Raw genomic sequence first — 20,572 nt, forward strand, 5'->3', positions numbered from 1 at the left:
TACCGAAAAAAGAAAATAGTTCACTACAACTACTATCTATATTTTTTCCTGCTGACTTAAAATAAGAAAAATTGTTAGCAAGAATCTGTTGTTTGTAATTGCCATGGTTACTACATATTTCTATAATCAGTTAGTGGTAGCAACTAGCATTTGTTGATGTTACTAACAAGCGCAGATGTTAGAGTTTAGTAGCGTTACTCAGATAAATGATGATTGTGAACCAGATTTTAAAGAATACTTGGGCACTTGACCTTCGTTGGTTTGAACCAGCGTATCCTAATAAAATGGCATACCCTAGTAAAACACTATCTTAGTAAAACAGCTTATCCTGATAAACTACCGTATCCTAATAAACCAGTGTATCCTAATAAACTCAAGTTATAATTATGCTAGTTTGTCTAAAAGAAACTTGGACAATCTCAATCTAAAGAAAATCATGCCTTATACCAAACTGGCTGAGCTATCAGTCAACTGAGTGTGCTATTTGTATTCATATTTCCAAGGTTTGTTATTGAAATATGATAAGGGATGGTTGACAGAGATTGTGTAAGTTCATTAGGGAAAACTAGAAAAAGCTTCCCTCTCACACAAATCTCAATCAGAGGTGGTGATAAGCTGTTGTTCCCTTTTATACAATGGAACGTGTGACAACCTTATGACACGCGGAAGTCAGTAGTTTTTATGTACTGAAACAGGAAGTCTGTCGCGAATGACATAGCCTCACAAATGAGGCAATGGCGGTGTGACATTGGCTAATGGTTACGCAACACATGTTGAACATGAACTCCGTCCAATAATAACGGCCATGTCAATTAGTCGTTGCTACTAGGCATTTTGATTTCAACTCACGACACAATCATTGTCATTCGTTGGAGTTTCATAAGATCACAAAAACTGGGATAGCATTTTCATTTGGTCTAGTTACTTTTTGCCAAGCCAATCACATGACTCTAAACACATTTTATTTTGTAGTAAACTATTTCCCCATTTTACCGTATTAAAAGTATCACAGTGTGCTTACTTCAAATTGAGTTATGAAATTGGAGTATTAAGCCATGTTGAGGATGGAAGAGTGCTTACTGCTCCTTTATAGACAAAAATAATTTACAAAACTGCAATTGGATCGTTGGCTATCTATGAATATTCGTCTACACTGACAATTTTTGGCATATCATCAAATTATGTACTCGTATCCGTACTTTGTCGAAGGTTGTTAGGTATTTTCTCAACTGGTCAGAAGCCTACGAAGTGCGCTGCCGACTCTAATGCCTGTTGCTCATTGGTCTCCTAGTCATTTACACAACGTTTGGGGCATCACATATTTCAAATTTTAAAATATATGTCAGCAGGAAGTTGCCTGTCACGCTGACTAAACCTGCTATATTTGTTAATGATCCATCCGTACCAGGTTGATGAAATATCTTAGCTAATTAACCAATAACAGATCACAATTATTGTTTTGCAGCGATTTCTTTTGATGGAAATCAGTTACTTCAATCATGACAAACAGCTGAAGTTGTCCCTAACATTAGCCACGAGCAGTAGCGACCGCATCGGCAGGGAATTCGCACAATAGTTCTCCAGTGTGTTTCAGCCTTAACCAAAGTTAAGTTTTCATACGGTGATAGCATAGTGACACATCACCATATGGCGCTGCCATGCCATCATGGCAATAGCCATGTCGCCCTCATTCCGGCGTGATTCAGTGTCGCGGTTTGGAAGCGAAACACCTATGTGACACGTCATGTTTGTGTCGTGGAAACAGCCTTAGCTACAAACAGCGTCGCACTTGTGCATGCGCATAGTTCTTGCTTTCCTGTTGGTTCATACGCAGACATATGCCTTGACATAAGGCATCGCACAACCATCGCTCTACTATAACGCCCTATGGAAACATCATCTGCAGATCGGTCCAGCGCAACCCTTTGGCAATGGTAATTTAGTAAATGAATAGATTTTAATACGAAATGAGCATGGCTTTGCAAAGTTTACTTTTGAATGAGAACTTACATTATATTTTTATCATATTGTGATTATATTTTTTCCCAATTTTTGATTGAGACTATTTGATGCTTAAGTAAAACCATTTATTTTACTGGGTCAGCAGTATCCATTTGGTTCAGCAGGTGGAAAACTTACTATTAATCGAAATATTTTATACTTCAAGAATTCCAGAGCAACTTACAACAGGTTTAGTTTACAGTATAAAAATCTTAAAAACTTTCTTTAAAATTTGCCCAGAAGCTAACCTTGGACTGTTAAGGTGTTTGTAACTTGATAAAAATTAAACCAAATTTGGGAGTTTATAGATAATTCTGGGGCAGCCCTCCCTACTCCAGTAGGCCTACGCTTCTTCCATTAACACAGATGTTAGGATTTCTATCAGAACATAATCACTGTAACCTGTTATATATAGTTATTAGAAAACACAATGAGCTGCATGTTAAATAACTAAAAAATTGACATTATTTTAACAAGCAGTTTCAAGGTTAAAAGTTACTCAGCTCGCCATTGATTATTGTGTAAGATCGGACGACCCTGTCTTCTCAATAGCAGGGAAAGATATCCTATGAACCCGTAATAATGCGTACTGATTGGTTTTACAAACACTTCTATAAACCTTCCTTAAGTAAATGAAGGTCCAAAAAATTGTAACACTGTCAGCAGATAACCTTTTGTCACTAAAACGGTCAGGTTGTTGGGAGGAGTGGAAAGGGTCAGCTGTTATCTATGAGGCTCCTCACTGAACTCCTTGCTCACTAGACCGACTTGTAAAAACCTCTATTTTGAGCTCTTCTACAACTGAAAAGCTCCAAATCATCATCAAAGCTCAAAATCATCATCAAAAATACCTCTGGGATGGTTTGGTCAAATATATATCCATTATTTACTTTATTTTCCTGAACATGTTTTTCAATGCTCAAGTAAATTACTGTCTATGTCTCAATATCAACTGAAATCATCATGGCTGATATATTTACAAATGTTTTTATTAACAAACAGTAACATTGAGTTTTAATTAGTTTTTAAACATTATTATAAATATTTGAGGTACTAAAATCAAAAGGTATGTACTTTGAATATTTCAAATCATAAGAAAGTGCTTAAAATAAGTATTTGTAATAAAAATCTTTTATTTTAAGTTACCTGGCAATGTTTGTCAGAGGGAGCTAGTTTTTATATTTAAAACATGTTTTTTGACATTGATTACAAAAATATGACAGATTATTAAGTAAAATACATACAGTAATAATACATTTGCAGTTTTTACTTATCTATCGAGTGCCAAAGTAGTACAAGTTTTTTAGTGTATCCACGTAAGCTGGCATCTACATAGACCACTGGTAGCAGCCACAAACCACTAATACATCAAGCTCGGGCCTTTTCAAAAACTTAGGCCCAAGTAATCATCAATGCTGTTATGTGTCGCCATTGAGAACACTACAACCAATCCATATTTAGCTACTGTCATTGATAATAACTTAAGTTTGGTGCCTCTGATGTGCTCTAGTTATAAGATGGCTTTCCTGTACTTCGAATGATTTCAAGGAATTGGTGGCAAAAGGAAAAACTTTATGCGTATGTTTACCACCGGAGGATAGCTGCTGTACTAACATGCGTTCAAATAGACACTCTGTATGATTCACTGCCGACTCATTGTTGTATGTGGACCATTCTTATTTTCAGTAGCTCGACTTTCCGTAATGGAACAAAGAGATTCTCAATTAATATTCTTGTCCCAATGATAGAAGCGAGGAGAAGGGACTGGTAATTGCTTGATGACTGTTGCTCAACACTCATTTTAATTATGTAATACATGTTTATAGCGAATGAGACAAACCTGATCGAGTGTGTTGGTCATACAAATAACTTTATACAATGCCATGTGTGCGGAGTAGTTACTAATTGCATAACCGCTGTTCTCTTTATCTCGCTTATCAATGCGTTCTTTTTATTCCATCCAAACGCATTCCTCGTGGCTAGTACAGCCTTAAGATTTCCATAGCGAGGAAGGCGCTATAGTTTTGTGTAACTTAATTAATTGGTTTGCTGATTCAATGAAATTGGTAATGTGCCATCAACTTCTACATTTACTCGCTCTAAGTGAATGTGACTTTATTCTAAACAATGGTTATATTGCGGTGGCTAACAATTCGACATTTCCTCCATGGCATGAGTGAAACAGGAAATTGGTATAACCTGTACTGAAATTATACTGTTATCCACAGACAGTTGGTAACTCCATTCCACCAAGTTGATTGATAGTGAGTTAACAGTAAGCATAAGATGTGCCATCTCCTTATAATACCAATTTTCTTTCCGCCCATAATTCTCTTTCCTGCGATATTTACAAATCTGCTAATCGCTCTGTTACATGCTCTGTTACTTTCTCTATGCCACATTGTCATTTTTCTGTCACTCATTCTCTCCCTCATCTCTAACCCTCTCTTTCTCTTCCTCTCTCTCTATCTCTCATCTCTCTCTCCCTCCCTCCGTCCCTCCTTGTCTCTCCCTCTCTCTCTCCATTTCTTTCTCCCTCTCTCTCTCCCTCTCTTTTTCCTTCTCTCTCTCCCTCTCTTTCTCTTCCTCTCTTTCTCTTCCTCTCTTTCTTTCCCGTTCTCTCTCTCTCTCTCTCTTTCTCTCTACTCTTCTTTCTTGCGCTTTCTATCTCTTCTCTCCCTCCTCTTCTTCCCCCGTCTATCTCTCTCTATCTCTCTCTCTCTCTATCTCTCTCTCTCTCTCTCTCTCTCTCTCTCTCTCTCTCTCTCTCTCTCTCCCTCCCTCCTCTTCTTCCCCCGTCTATCTCTCTCTCTCTCTCTCTCTCTCTCTCTCTCTCTCTCTCTCTCTCTCTCTCTCTCTCTCTCTCTCTCTTTCTCTCTCTCTCTCTCTCTCCCTCTCTCTTCTCTCCTTCCTCCCTCTCTTCCTTTCTCTCCCTCTTTCGCATCTCTCTCCTTCCTCTCTCTCTCTTTTCCTCTCTTTTCCTCTCTCCCCTCTCTCACTCTCTTCCTCTCTCTCCCTCTTTCGCATCTCTCTCCTTCCTCTCTCTCTTTTCCTCTCTCCCCTCTCTCACTCTCTTCTTCTCTCTCTATCACTATCTCTCTCATTCTCTCTCTCTCTGCCACTTTCTTCATCCCTTTCTCTACCACTTTCTCTGTCACTTTCTCTTTCTTTCTCTGTTTTCTTCTCTCTGTCACTTTCTCTGTCATTTGCTCTCTATCTATCTCTCTGTCACTCTTTCTCTTTTTCTTTCTCTCTTTTTCTGTTACTCAGTCTCTCTTTTTGTTTGTCACTTCAATTGTATCTTTCTGTCACTTTTTCTATTACTCTGTATATCATTCTTTTTGTCATCTTTTTCATCATGTTGTTTGCAGTATTTTTTGGCACGTTCTCCATCATTTTCCGAGTCAGTCTTTCTGTTACTCAGAGTAACGGAGAGAGAGGGAGACTCCATTACTCTTCTCTGTTACTCTCTCTCATTCTTTCGGTCACACTTTTTTGTCATTCTTTCCCTCACTCAATCTTCACACTTTGTGTCGCCCTCTCTGTCACTTTCTCTCTTTCACTGTCACTTCTCTGTCACTAACTATTACTCTTTCCTTCACTATGTCTGTCATTCTCTGTTACTCTTTCTATCACTTTTTCTATCACTCTATCTGCTCATTTTGTGTCACCCTCTCTGTCTATTTCTTTTTCTCTGTTATTTCTTGTCACTTTTCATTACTCATTTCGATACTCTTTCTGTCATTTTGCATCAGTCTTTCTGTCTTTGTCAGTGATTCTTTCTACCACTCTTTCTGTCTTCTTATCAGGTTTTCTGTCATGCATTTTGTCTACTATTCTGTCACGCTTTCTTTTGCTGTTGGTGAGCAAGCATGTGCATATATTACTTCTACAATTTTTGGGTGAAATAGTTGAAGAAACGAGTTGAGCAGATGATTAAAATAATTTTCTATTAAACTTTAATTTAATAGGGTGAATGCATAAAAACAATTTTTATTTCAAATAGCCAATGTGAGTCACACATATTAGGCTGCTTTTACCACAATAAAACAGATTTCTTATTTACTTTATTTAATTCGGGGGCGGCTAAAAGTGTGTTCTTTCAATTCTGATTATACGTAAATAGACAACGCCATGCATGCGCCAACCAGTTTTATGATAACAAAAGGCAATGAGGCGGGCCACTTCTTTTCTCACATGGAACATGTTTACCATTCGTAGTATGCAGTTGTGGAGACCACCTAGCTAGCAGACTTCAACATTTTCTTTAACAAAAGTTAGTAGTTTTTTCTGTTCTCTCTCTCAGCTACTCTCTTCTAGTCTGCAGTTTACTTTTTATTTCTATGTGTCATCTCTGGATAGATTCAACGTTATTGTATCTTTGTTTCAAGTCTTGATGTTTGTTTAACTTTTCATTTTATTCTCTACGAGTTGATACTTCATTGTTGCATTGGTGTTTTGTGTGACAGGTATCTCTCCTCTGTGCTTACCTCTGCATCGTTTAACCTCCAACCAAACACATTTACTGATATAATAATTAACTGTGCAGTCAATTTGTTGCTTATTTTGCATGCACAAATGGTTTCATGTTGAACCCATTGTTAAGCAGTTGTACAACTTTCTCTCTCACCTCTAATGCACTGTCTACGATGTTCAATGACTAATTTTCTCTCATTGGTTATGAATTATCAAACCTGCCAGCCCTATTGCTTAAAAAAGGTAATTGGCATCATACGGAAACGATTACCAACCGCCACATAACAGACAGCGCCAAGCCTAGCGACTAAATCAAGGGGCTAAGTTAGATGTATGATTGCGTAACAAGACTATTACGCATTCTCTTGTCGATTTAATCTGCCAGCAATATGCTTTAAAATATTTTGTTGATCATCCCTAGTCATGTTTATCAGTGTTACGATGAGTGCGGTTTAAATCTACCAGTTTTTAGTCACACATATCTCGGCCATTTGTCATAGATTAGATTTTGCTAGAGTAACATATAAGAAGCAGTTTAGAAGCCGCTTTAGAGATTTTAACCGACTCACTTGTTCACCTCAGTGACTTTACACACAATATTTATTAATTTTTTCGAATGGATTCCAATATAGAACAGCCATTGATAACAGAACTAACAATGATTTCACTTACTTCCTTTTTAACAATGACTTATATCTTAGCCAGAGACTTCCTACTTGAGAATAAAACAATCCCAATAACAACATATTCACAATCACAATAACAAATGGATAAATTATAACTAATACAAGAGTAGCTCTATCCAATCTCTACACTTTTTTATCACTCCAACAAATAAAATTCTGGCAAAACATTTTTACTAGATACTTATATATAGTAAATTTTGAACATAAATTACTATAATAAATTAGTATACTAATATCCATAAATTTTAATATAATTTTACTATATGTTTTTTACCGTATAAATGAAAATGATGCGTGACTTTCTAACATGTGTATAAAAAGGATATATGAGTCATTTTACGAATAGAACTTTTTAGAAGTTTTTAAGGAAAGTTGTTTGGCCAGACTCATTTGTGTTGGAACTTATATATATTAAAGCTTAACATAGATTACAAATTCTCTATAGTTTCTATCAAATGATACATGCAATGGGAGGTTGTTTACCTGCAAATGTATTTGAACAAGAATTCTGACGCGACACCAAAAAGCAAAACTTTATCGTTGGTTCACTAAAGTTTCATATCCATTATTTGGTATGTCAGCAATATTTTTGCTGCGATCCAACTATGTTGCATTGTGGCCAATTTAGTTATAGCGAATAATAGTTTTTATTTAATAGTAACGCATGATGGACACTTGGTTCACATGAATTTTAGTCTACTATGCACTGCTTCTATATCATGTGTGGGTAAACCATAGAAGATTAAGTATATCTGCTTCACATGCTGCAATCGAAGAATGTATATTTGTAAGAACACAAACAATGGCTCTATGATTTTTGGTTGGTCACGTTTTAATCCAGTAAAGAGCCTGAGCATTTTATATAACAATGATGTACACATACGCGACTCACATGCTGACTCATGTCATGATTTTCTCAAAGAACTTGAACGCAAAGCACCTTTTCCCCTTCGATTATTGTTGCCCAATGATATACATGTGCCGTAATTTCAAGCGAGGTCTCATCAAAGTCACTCACTACTCTCTGAGATGCCATGATTTACTAATAGTAGACCTTAGGCATCTGAGTCCTATCTAAGATTTCCATCAGTTTTTTGAGAGAAAGTCTTTCAAAATAGCGTTTGGTCGACGACAATATGCAGCTGTTCATGACACAAAGTTGATCGACACAAGGTCGATAGTAAAATAATCAATGAAAATGCAGCCATGAACTGACACCGTTCCAGTTATGATCGACAAAAATTAGGTCATCACAATTAGATCGATATCATTTGAAAAACCAATTCTATCAAGAAAATGTTGCTGCTCATGAAAAAATGTAGGCCCTGAAAGATCGACTCAATTGTGCCAAACAGGAGCCGCAGTATCAAACAGCAATTTAAGATGGGGAACGATTTCAAAACACACGATATTTGGTGCTGTTGCTATTATCAACCTTGATAGACCAACTGCGTGATTGCTACAGCTGTTATATCGATGTTAATCGACTCAAAACACGTCATGGACTTGATTAAAAAATATTGATCCTGTAAAATTTTATCGATCAGCTGGCAAAATCGCATGTTGACGTTGACTAAGATTGATCCATTAGTTGATTGATTAAATTTTGGTTACGGACAGCGACTAATTAAAAACTGTTTGAAGACAGTACTTGCGATGCTATTAATGTTTGCAATAAGAATGAAGTCTGTAGCCAATTCCTGAAGCTTCAGAGCTTGCCGTAATGCCTGAGGCGACCTTATCCTAACCGTGATAGATGAAATTGTAAAAGCGGCTAAGATACTGCAGTTACACGGTGAATAAACTAGACAATCCGGAGGTGAATCAATAGTGGCAATAACGACATGAGTGCTGCAATCAGTTAGTCGTCGCAAAGGTGGAAAAGCGGTTAACTTCATGTATAGCACATTAGAAGAGAGGGCTTTATTTAAATTTCATCTATAAAGACAATTTGCCATTTAAATAAGAACAAAGAGAAAAGTGAATCTATTTCCCCCCTTTGGTATCCACCACTAGCAATCGCTATAACGCACGCGTCTCAAAACTGGTTGTAGGCGGTGGTGACATGACATCCCAAATTGATTTGCCAAAAGCAATAAATATTATTGTTGATTGCAAATGAGATATAAAGGGAGAATAATTATTCATGATAAGCGATGTTAATTTATTTTTACTTTCCATGTTCCATCAGCATCTGCATAGCAAACTAGCTAATGGTTTGTTGTGAAATTCGGTATCTTTATCTTGGTTATGTTTAAAGATGAACATGCCAAGAAGACTGGGTTTGTGTACAAGACTACACTAGTGAGCTGGAGTGAACATCAGGAAGAATTTATACAAAAATTTGCATTCCAGGCAATCATTTTCCTAATAAACACAATTAACCAGCACGCTCTGACATGATGTACGTTGGGTCACCTAATGTTAATTTCTGCAAGCTTTCAATGTTGGCATGGCTACAGGTGGTAAACGTGGTGGTACAAATAGGTTACATCGTATTAACAAAGACTCAGCATTTGTTTTGTCAGCTCACTAATTCTCGACGGTATCATAGGATTTTGTTATAGAAATGACGACCTCATAGAAATAACAATATTAAAATATCGTTATGAGTGAAAGTAACAAAGGAATTATAATATATATTTTTCATGCTTTATTGAGAACTAGCGCCCTGGCAGTCTAACGTGCTGTAAGAGAGATCATCAGGTGTAATAACTATACATACAATTAGGACGAAGTGCAGGAAGATCCTAACATCCAATTGCTGCTTCAGACGGACGAATGGATGCGGGTCTTGCTATAGCGAAGATCAAAAAATTAGGTGACAAGACTCTAAAGCCTAGTTCCCATATCGACTGTGAGACTCGAGCGGTAGTATTGCGCAACAAAACGCTTGCGACACTAAGCTCGGCAGCTCTATGTTCACATGAAGCTGCATCGCTAATAACGGCATAAAAATGTTCGCTCGCCAAGCCGTTTCGATAATGCTGACCTGTACAGTGCATTTCGGTAAAGTTTTGCCTGTGGCTCTTCGCGAAATTTGAACAGCACTAAACTCTTGCGTTGACCGCTGGCAAACTACCGGCGGTCCTCGGCGGTAGGTACCCGGCGCGTAGGTTCTCATTTTACTGCTAATAGCCTGTGGTGCTGTCGCCGGTACTTTGCGACATATATGGGAACCAAGCTTATGCTTTCAACAGATAAAACTTACAACCAAGGTTGAATATTGTGCCAGTGGAACAAAATGGTAGACACGTGATGCAGTATCTAACAAAGCAACCCATGAATATAAGTAACTTTTAGTAGAATTATGTATCCAATAGTAAAAATGTTACAATAAACAAGAAGATATAAACTCATCAAATAGGGGTTGTCTCCCCTGATCGTAAATACTATTAAATATACTACATTTAGCAAGATGACATAGGATGCTAGCGACCTCGAGTTATAGACTGATAATCTTATGGAGGCTTATCTCCTTTTTTACATTTGACTCAGGCTCCAGCGAGTCTGGTGGCATGTCGTGAACATGAACGAAAACTGCATGATCATCTTGACTATCTAGATATTCTGAACTGAGCTACCTTAGAGTTAAATGGTATTATTAATTATTGCAACCTCCTGCTTTGAAAAATGCCTCCTGACAGGCCATTATTGCAACAACTGTAAACCAGTTGACCAGGGTATTTGGTCACCAACTGCTGTTTAAGTAAATGTAGGTAGGCAAGTAGGAACTTATTAACACTTATTGTTAACTGTTAAAGGAACTTATTAACACTTATTGACCTGGTCCTAAAATAATTCAGGGAATTGTTTTCCACCTGATCGTACGGTCCAGTAAACATAGAGCGCAGTTTCGCTTTGTTTTTTTTTTGCACTTTACATGAGATTATGTAATTTTAGTCATTTTGTTTGTAATAATTTTTCAAAGTAATTCCGAAGTTTCAATTCGAACGGTTTATTAGTTTTTGAGATATCACCAAAATACAGACGGCAGTTCTAAGGGATGCAGAAATGAAAAACGGCTGCTGACAGAAGATCAGTTTCTAATGACATACTGATTGAAATTCTTAGTAATGAAGGATCAGAAATAGAAAAAGATAGAAAGCTCCTTTTCCTCAGCACTACAAACTTTATACTGAAACTATTAGTTTTTTTATTCATAACAAATATTCACACCCGATCAGACTCGATTTACTGCAATCATTATGTTTGTTCTATTATTTCTAAAACATCACTCCTTTGAAAGTTTGTGAAAAAATATTATTTCTTCTATTTGATTTCTGCTTCTTTCATTGGGTTTCGCAAGTTTGGGGTTTCAAATTGATATTCAGATAAAAAGAGTTGTGCTATTCTAAATGCTTTCACAGTTGATGGAAAGTCGCTGATACTGTCTATGATCAAGGCACCTTCATGTATATATTGGATTAGAATTGAGAAAGTTACTGATCACCCCGAAGATCAAGAGTTAGAAACATATCTCGACTACATTGCAAAGCTGCCCTCACTAAGGTTTTTGGCATACGTGTAACGGTGTTTGACTGCTTCGTAAAGACAGTGACAAGCGTTTATAATGAGATAGAAACAGTGTGGCTTAACACTATTGTTCAATATGTGGGTATTGTTGCATTTGCATTGAAAACACAAAGAAGAGTACCTACTAACATCGATGGCGTTTCACTCATTTGACCTCAATTACAAGGCGACTCTGCCTCTTCCCTCAACCCTCCAACTTCATTGTAATCACTGATTCTCACTCACCTAAATCTTTCAGAAAAAGAAATTGTTCCCAGTTGAAACCTACATTGAACCTGTGTAACACACCTCAAACCATGCAACATATATTAATTGTAAACAAGACAATGAAAACATCAGCAATTGTTTACATTCACTAAAGCTTCAGAGAAGCCACTAGCTACCCTTAACTACATTTCAAAGTATCCAACAGTTTGAGATCCAATAATTGAAATGATACGATAGTTGGAGTTATCCAATAGTGTGAGCCATACATTAGTTTGAGTTGTACATTAGTTCAAGTTATTCAATAGTTTGAGTTACACACTAGTATGAGTCATACAATAGTTTGAGATATACAATAGTTGGAGCTATACAATAGTTTGAGCTATACAATAGTTTGAGTTATACACTAGTGTGAGTCATACAGTAGTTTGAGTTATACAGTAGTTTGAGTTGGACAATAGTTTGAATTATATAATAGTTGAGTTATACAGTAGATCGAGATATACAATAGTTTGAGTTATACAGTAGTTTGAGTTGTACAATAGTTTGAGTTGTACAATATTTTGAGTTATACAGTAGTTTGAGTTATACAGTAGTTTGAGTTATACAGTAGTTTGAGTTGTACAGTAGTTTGAGTTGTGCAATAGTTTGAGTTATACAGTAGTTTGAGTTGTACAGTAGATCGAGATATACAATAGTTTGAGTTATACAGTAGTTTGAGTTATATAGTAGTTTGAGTTGTGCAATAGTTTGAGTTATACAGTAGTTTGAGTTATACAGTAGTTTGAGTTGTACAGTAGATCGAGATATACAATAGTTTGAGTTATACAATAGTTTGAGTTATACAGTTGTTTGAGTTATACAGTAGTTTGAGTTGTACAATAGTTTGAGTTGTGCAATAGTTTGAGTTATACAGTAGTTTGAGTTGTACAGTAGATTGAGATATACAATAGTTTGAGTTATACAATAGTTTGAGTTATACAGTTGTTTGAGTTATACAGTAGTTTGAGTTGTGCAATAGTTTGAGTTATACAGTAGTTTGAGTTATACAGTAGTTTGAGTTGTACAGTAGATTGAGATTTACAATAGTTTAAATTATCCAATAGTTTGAATTGGTTAAAAACCTGAGATAACATATAACTTAGATGGAGTCCATTAGCTATAACAGTGCCCCCTCCGCACACAACTAAACCTAAACACTGTTTCAGTAATATACAACCTTGCGAACAGTAAAGTAAGAAGGCTGCATCTAGAAAATCAATTTAATGGATTTCTATGCAAAGAGGTGCTAGCTAAAGCTGCAAAGCTCCTCGCATTGGTTACATAGAAAAATATGCGTTGGCATAAAATGCGTAGCAGCGTGAGTAAATATTTATAGAGAAGAATAATAGTAGCTACTGGTATTGGAGCAGCCTACCCTTGTTTAACCAGCTAAAGTTGATGTAGAGTTGCTTCGTAACCATCCTAGTAACGACTGTAGGGCTGTTTGTCTGCTCAGAGCCTCCTGACTGGGATCTTGCACAAAGCTTTATGATTATTTGGCAATGTTGAAATACAAAACATGCATGCTGATGCTTTTTAATTTTTCTTATGTTTGACGTGCATTCATTTTGAAAATTATTTAAAATTGCTTTATAAGTAAAAATGAGTTGATTGGGATTAGTGAAAACTGGGGGTATGCAACATTGAGCTTCTTTTCCATTCTTAACAAGTCTAATATCAATAGCTTTTTATGAATGATAGCCAAATCAATTATAGTATCTGACGCTGTTCAAAAAATTTATGAAGTAAGATAAGCCTCAGCATTTCATCTATCAATCACAAAGGTATCACTTTATAGTGCGAGTTAAATTTTTGGCGAAACGCTATTGACTGCACGCTAGACACATCAGTCAGTGGTAATATAGAGGCAGTTAGCTTTTGTTGGATGTATACGTATTTGTTTGTAGTTCTTTTGTTTAGCTAGCACCTGCGATATTAACTAAAGGAGCCTATTCAAGCGTGCTTACTGTACACACACTCGCGCACGTCGGCTTGGACAGTTGATTGGTTCAACTATTAATGTTTGTGACCCCTGACCCTGGGGAGCATTCTTTGATATGTAAATGAATACAGTAGTATAACACAAGCTATCATTGCTCTCATCACACTTCATTCGCTTCATTTAGCGATTGGCATTGTAGTTTATCTGTTTATCCTGTGTTGGCCGTGCTCCGTTGTTCGTACTAATCACAATAACCGCTTACTGACACAAGGCGAATATAACGAGCTTATTGACTGATTCTCTTACAAAGGATTCACCTACTACAATTAGACTACCAATTCTCACTTATCAAGGACATTAGAGCTGTCACTCTGGATATGAATTGTTTTATTACAACTAAATAGGTAAATCGTTACTTCTCTCTTCGTTGTTTATTGTCTCTGTGGTAAGTAATGTCAAACGTTTTTCATATGTAGGACGTACTTTCTCTTTATCGGCTTTTTCAAAACGATTAAAATGCTCCGATTTGACTGAAGTAATAGTTAACGCTAACGAGTTCGTTTGTCATATCTATATTGCAGGCATGTCAATGTTTTAGATCGTATGCATCTTAATTTTGTTATACTGTATTGTAATGAACCCTAATTTTGTCGTAACATTATTTATTTTCGTACTCTTTTTATTTCGGTAATGTAACATGATTCATGTCTACAGTTAGAATGCTGCGCTATATGAACTTAAAATGTGTGTAAATCAGAAACTAGAATTTTTATCAAAACATTATTACACGCATATATCTATATTATTATACTACCCTGTTTCGATACAGTCAGTAGGCATGACCAAAATCAGCTGTCGACGTTTAATTGGAGTTGTCCTCTCTATGTTAATATTTACTGTAGAATGCAGTGTCAATATATACATTAGCGTTTAAGTAATTACCGATTATGCCTATTATTTCCAGAAGTGATGAATTTTGAGACAAGACAGTTACATTCAAGTGTGAGCATATGCTTGCAGCCATATGAGTTTTTAGCGATGAAAATCTTCCTATTCGTAGTTCAAAATCTAATTGCACAAAGTTATTTTTACTTTTATCCAGACCATTTTGCTAGCTATTTACCGATCACCAACAGAGTTTGTTTTAACACCAGCAAGCGCTGAAGTATCATTTAATGAACAGATTTAACCATCAGAATGTTAAACTGTGGAAGTTGTGGTTTAGGCAGTTGTGAAAGCTTCGATGTTACACAGAGCGGGGAGGGAATTAGTGATGGTAATCTAGTGGGAAGAAGGGATTAAGTCATGATGGAGTATTGTAAACTGTCACACGTACCGGCCAGTATATCAACACTGAGTTTGTGAGAGCTCAACTGACAGGACAGGGGCTGAATGTTAACTGTTAGCTTACAAGGGAACCAAGTCATTCAACCGTGACAGTAGCTACTACCTTTTCTCCCTCTTGCCCACCTCCAAACCAAAGTCATTCCCAGTCTATAATCTGCGCATAGGAGACAGTACGCTTGTCCGTAGGGTGACAAGGGTATTGCACTGCATCTCACGGTCAATACTCCTCGTTCAGCTAATTGCTTTTTGAGATGCAAATTTGGGTTTAGTTTTAAGTTGCTCTCTGAGATGTAGAGAACGGCTGACATACGAATGGTGGAGAGGTGGCTGATGGCCTGGTCAGCGATAAGCGACAGTCGATAGTCGACAGACAATTTACAAGCATGCTCCGAGTAGCTGTAATGCAAACAAGCAAATAAGAAATTGCTTTTCACCTGATGATAAGAGAGAGAATTTAGCAGTCAAGCTTTAGTATAATGTTAACAGCTTAGCAGATAATTATTGCTGGATTGAGATTCATGGATATCATAGCGTATATTGATTTGCTTTGGAAAGTGTCCTCTAGCATTTGTCGCTGTAATTGCTTGCCATTAAAACATTGATTGCTGGCGTCAGAATTGACTGAGCAAACTCATGAGGTAGATATGCCTGTCATCCTTAGCTGTGGCTAGGAATGAATTGCCTGAGAGCTGAGGTGAGGGCTTTGAAAGCGGATAAGATCTATGTTAAGAGTTAGAGTTAAGTTCTGACAGTATTATCCTTGAGCAAAAATGCTTAAAGTGAATAACACGATAGTAACGACTAATATAATAAAAATATTTGGAAATCAAGACATACTACTACGATGTCTGCTGATATGTGTTCATCGTGGAGATTGCCAAAGATGACCAAACAGTTCAGCTCGATGATCGCTTCGGTTAAACCAGCATACTATTTGCTGTTTCCATATAGCGATAGCTTAAAAAGCTTCAGCGTCGCTGTTTCAACCCAAAACACCCGTGTGACGCGCTTTCTATGTGCACCTGAAACGGTCTTAGCGACTATACACACCTGTGCATGCGCATAGTTCTTGCTTTCCTGTTGGTTCATACGCGGACATATGCCGTAACATAAGACGTCGCACAACCATCGCTCTACTATAGCGCCCTATGGAAACATGATCTGCTTGTCAGCCTAGCGTATCACTTCAGCACTGGCGTACACAGGTATCACTACACTGTCACTGTATGGACACTTAGTAATTTACCAATTATATCGTCAGTTGGCGATTTGTTTTAGATTTTGTGTATGCTATCATACTGAGCATTCATGATAATAATTTCATAAGGCGATACCAAAAATTCATATGCTTATATGAATTCTACTTGTTTTGCATCGGCTATGCCATAATTGAATCAATGAGACTATATTGCCATTTTAACGATGCTTTGACAATTTCTAGACAAGACTTGAATTTTCATGAAACTTTCTATCTCTAAGGTGCTCTCGCCACAGACTTGTTTCTATTGATACTGCATGCCGTACGTATATGTCATCTTCCGGCTTTAGAACGTGTCAATGGATTTGGGATTGTCATTGCTGACAGGAGATAACAGCTTTCACCGGCAGCCAACAATATTTAGCTGGAATCATGAGATGCATCCAATCTCTACACTGTAGCCAGTAAATTTAGCAGTTCGTATTCTCTCGCCAGTTGTCTTTACAATTTGTTTCGAGCTTTTGTGTCAACCATTCTTGCGCCTAATACATCCTCGCCTCAGTAGTTTTAAACAGTGTTTTCAAAAGCCTAATTACATTTGTGTACAGCCATAATGACCTACGTCTAATGATCTTTTGTTCAAATGCAGACCATGACAATTAACATGTAATATTGAGGCTCTGCAGTACTCATGTTGATGTGTAACTCAAAGTCAAGAGCAATTTTTACCAATTCACAAAATTATCATTTCCATGTTTGCCGATGTTGCCGTAACTGTGACTGCATGGCAGCTGGTATCAACCTAATTGCCGATAGCATGACCTTCCCTAGTAACCACGACCTTTGACACTTAACAAGGGTCGTAATACATCAACAGACAAAACAGGGTGGCCTTAGTTCTTCTCAGTTAACCTGATGCTCCATCTATTACAAATAACTCAACATTCGTTAAATGTCATAACAGGTGTGAAGGCATCGCAAGGTGACTTATTCACCTCTGGTTAACCTAAATGAACCCCACACTAAATTGATAGATTTTAAGAAATCTGATGATCTATACCAAGTTTTACTGGTTTGTTATAAATGATATCTCGAGCGTAGGAGGTATGAATGTCTGACTCCTTATGACAGCGCTATGAGCATTGCTAGCTATCTAAAGTTGGTAAGGTCCTTTGTTGTTAATAGGGTTTAATACACCTATGAGTTTTGTTAGTGGCTCATCAGATTTCTATGGAAGGCATTGATATACTGTTAAGACTAGTGTAAACAAAACTAGCCGTATAATTGAAAGGAAACATCTCAGCTGTTAAGCGACTAGGCTAGATATACGCGTTCTATTTGCATTTCAACTTTGATTGTTGTTTAGTTACTGGTGTGTCGTTAAATAGTGTAAGAATGAACGGCTGCTCGCGTGTGCCTGTGCTGTCGCAAGGCACTCCGATACCTCAAGAGATTTGTTGCCACTATTATCGCAATCGAGCCATTTGTTGGGTTTGTCAACATTGCCTTACACTCGTCATCTGATCCACATTCAAGGGCTTGCCAGACGTCGACTTATGTTTTTTGTTTTCATGTGTTACAGGACATTTGAAGTGCTGGAGTGAAGAGTTGGGAAGACTTCTCCTGCGAAGACACGAAGTGAACCAAGTGCAAAGACATTCGGGCGAGACTAGTAATTCTGGCATAGCTAAGCAAGCGGGCATGCAGCAGCCCGTGCTGCGTAAACAGTACTCGGCTGGGTAATTGATGAGCCCTACCTCTATAGTTTGTTTTAGTCGGCCTATGCTTATGTGTGAATTTTTGGATCTTGGCATGTTCTACAGTACTTGGTGAGATTTTTTGTTATCAACCTGACGCAGCTAGACAGAGTCGGCAGCGACTCTATAATGATGTTCCAAGGTTTAATCCAAGGACTACCTATCATTACAAATCATTGTTCCCAAGTCATGTCCAGGAAAATAAAAGCCCCTTGTATTTCATGCAGTGTTCACATAGCATAAAGCTGAAGTAATGTATGTGTTGGCTGGATTGGCTAATCGTAAATAGCGTGTCTCAAATGGTAGTTGGATGGTAGTTGGTTGAAGGTGCACCGAATGGCTCTAGGCAATGTCTACTGTTATTCTGCTCAGCTTTGGTGCCCCGGAGACAAAGGGCGTTTCATAGGAATGTTCACTTAACAGAAAACTTCAGTATTTCATAAGTTATGTAATGGGTATGTGCTAAGAGTTTATCTGTTAAATACCTACTCTGTTAAAGTCCTTTCTGTTTCCATAGCAGCAGAAATGACTGTATCGACCCTGATATTACCGAGTCATGCCTGTATGCAGGAAGCCGCAGAAACTTGATAGCTGGGCTAGATTACCAAATAGACTAAGTTCTAGGAGTGCCCACTTCACCTGGCCCCCACCGAAAATGATATGAATATGTGACATTTTACAGTGATGGTGCCCAGTTGAACTGGCAAGTAGACCCTGGCCAACCTCCTGTTGCTGGAAGAAATGGCCTCTCTGTTGTGACTACAGTCTGGGGCATGACACCAGGCACACAAACAGCTGTACCCAGACATAGCTCAGTACCATACGAAAACATGTATGGTAGGACACTTACTCCTGCCCGACCTCAAACTCCGTCTGCGGGCTATCCGCCGCAAGCCGCTGGCCAGCAACCCGCTTTCTACAGACAGAACACTCTACCATCTGGGCCGGGGTAAGATACGATTCTCAGCGAATTCCAACAGATTGTCTGGCTGTAATTTACCTGCTGATCATTTAGTTAAATGTTGGAGTTGCACTTCACCTTCTCACAGCCTTCTTTATTGTCCTTTCTCTCAATAAGAAGTGCGGGCAATGAGCTGGTAAGAGTCTTGAATGATTGCCAATATATACGACTTACTGAGTGGTCTCACAGTTTCAATGACAATTCTAATCGCTCGCTTGACTTGTTGAATCGTCATGCATAGAAATTTGATTTTATAGCCCTGGTCCCACCGCCCAGTACAGACCTCCTTACAATACACCTACTCCTAATGGAAACGCAGACTATCAGCCACCGCCTGGCGCTTTGTCTGCTGCAGCTATGGTTGCTGCGGCAGCGACGGCAACGGCTACCGCCACTGCAACAGCGAGCATGATGGTTCACCAGGACCCGCAACAACCCGCCTACCACAGACAACCGAATCCGGCTCAACATCCCTCACAGGTAGGCAAGCTCTTCCAAGGTGAAACTAACCGTGTTGGGTGCTTGGGTGCGCCTCCAGAGGCAAGAAGAAATTATGAAACTAATTAGATTACGATATGATCTGCTCTGGCTTGCTCTGGCATTTGCTTTATTAGTTGATTGTTAAAGAGGCCCTTGCTAAGGCCTACACAATGACTCCCCTAGCGACTGATGGCCAACTATTCCACCACCCTCTTACAACCCCAATCTCATGTCCTCTTTACTACAGATGATGAGTCCAGCTTACTGCAACATGCCAGCCTACGCGCCGCGGCCAGGCGTCAGACTTTCATCCACACCAATGATGGTTACCCGAGACATGCAACCTAGCCAGATAACTGGCGGGCCAATGCCCTCTCAACAGGCGATGGCATATCGACGACCTTCACCTTATGGTAGCACACAGCAAGTGGCGATGCAGAGGAAGCCTCAGTATGGACCGAATATGTCAGTCAATCATGTAAGCGATGCGTCTCTTGCTCATTACGATAGTCTGAATCAGAGCGAGCTAAAGTCATAACAAGCGTATTGTTATAATAGAGGGATTTGCTTGGTGGAATAGATAAGCTTGAGAAGCTGAGAGAAGCGCTAGACCGTGTGTAGAGCATAGGTATGAGTGAGCTGCGGTGAAGCCTCAGGGCTCTTTCTTAGCTCTTTGTGTCAGCCTTCCCTTGTCAAATCTATAACAGCTATCAAATATACCAGCGCTTATCGCCTGGAATGCTCCCCATATTGTCGCGCATGATTGATTTAAGTCAAAAAGCATAGCTGGCTCTGAATAGAGCGGTGAATGTAATCGTGTGGCCATTTGTTCTGATTGCTGCTTGATAGAGAAATGTGCTCGTGAAACTCATTTCTATGCACTTTAATTACTCAAGTGATTGACAGTGGAAAGGAATCACTCTGCCACCATACCTTTGCTAT

At 38.2% G+C, this 20,572-nt stretch overlaps 1 protein-coding gene across 2 annotated transcripts in view; it reads left to right on the forward strand.

Annotated features, from left to right (window-relative positions):
• LOC137399038 (zinc finger MIZ domain-containing protein 1-like) overlaps positions 1–20,572 on the forward strand; it is a 50,597-nt gene that overhangs the window by 18,377 nt on the left and 11,648 nt on the right. The window contains exons 1-5 of one of the 2 annotated variants that reach the window (XM_068085179.1): positions 14,055–14,291; positions 18,015–18,171; positions 18,872–19,138; positions 19,408–19,630; positions 19,878–20,108. In XM_068085179.1, coding sequence (XP_067941280.1) covers positions 18,134–18,171; positions 18,872–19,138; positions 19,408–19,630; positions 19,878–20,108 — 759 coding nt within the window. In that variant the 5' untranslated portion in view covers positions 14,055–14,291; positions 18,015–18,133. Of the gene's footprint in view, positions 1–14,054; positions 14,292–18,014; positions 18,172–18,871; positions 19,139–19,407; positions 19,631–19,877; positions 20,109–20,572 lie in introns of those variants that run through there. The other variant, XM_068085177.1, reaches the window with a different exon arrangement.

The sequence above is a fragment of the Watersipora subatra genome, chromosome 1, assembly GCF_963576615.1.
Source record: "Watersipora subatra chromosome 1, tzWatSuba1.1, whole genome shotgun sequence".
NCBI lineage: Eukaryota > Metazoa > Bryozoa > Gymnolaemata > Cheilostomatida > Watersiporidae > Watersipora > Watersipora subatra.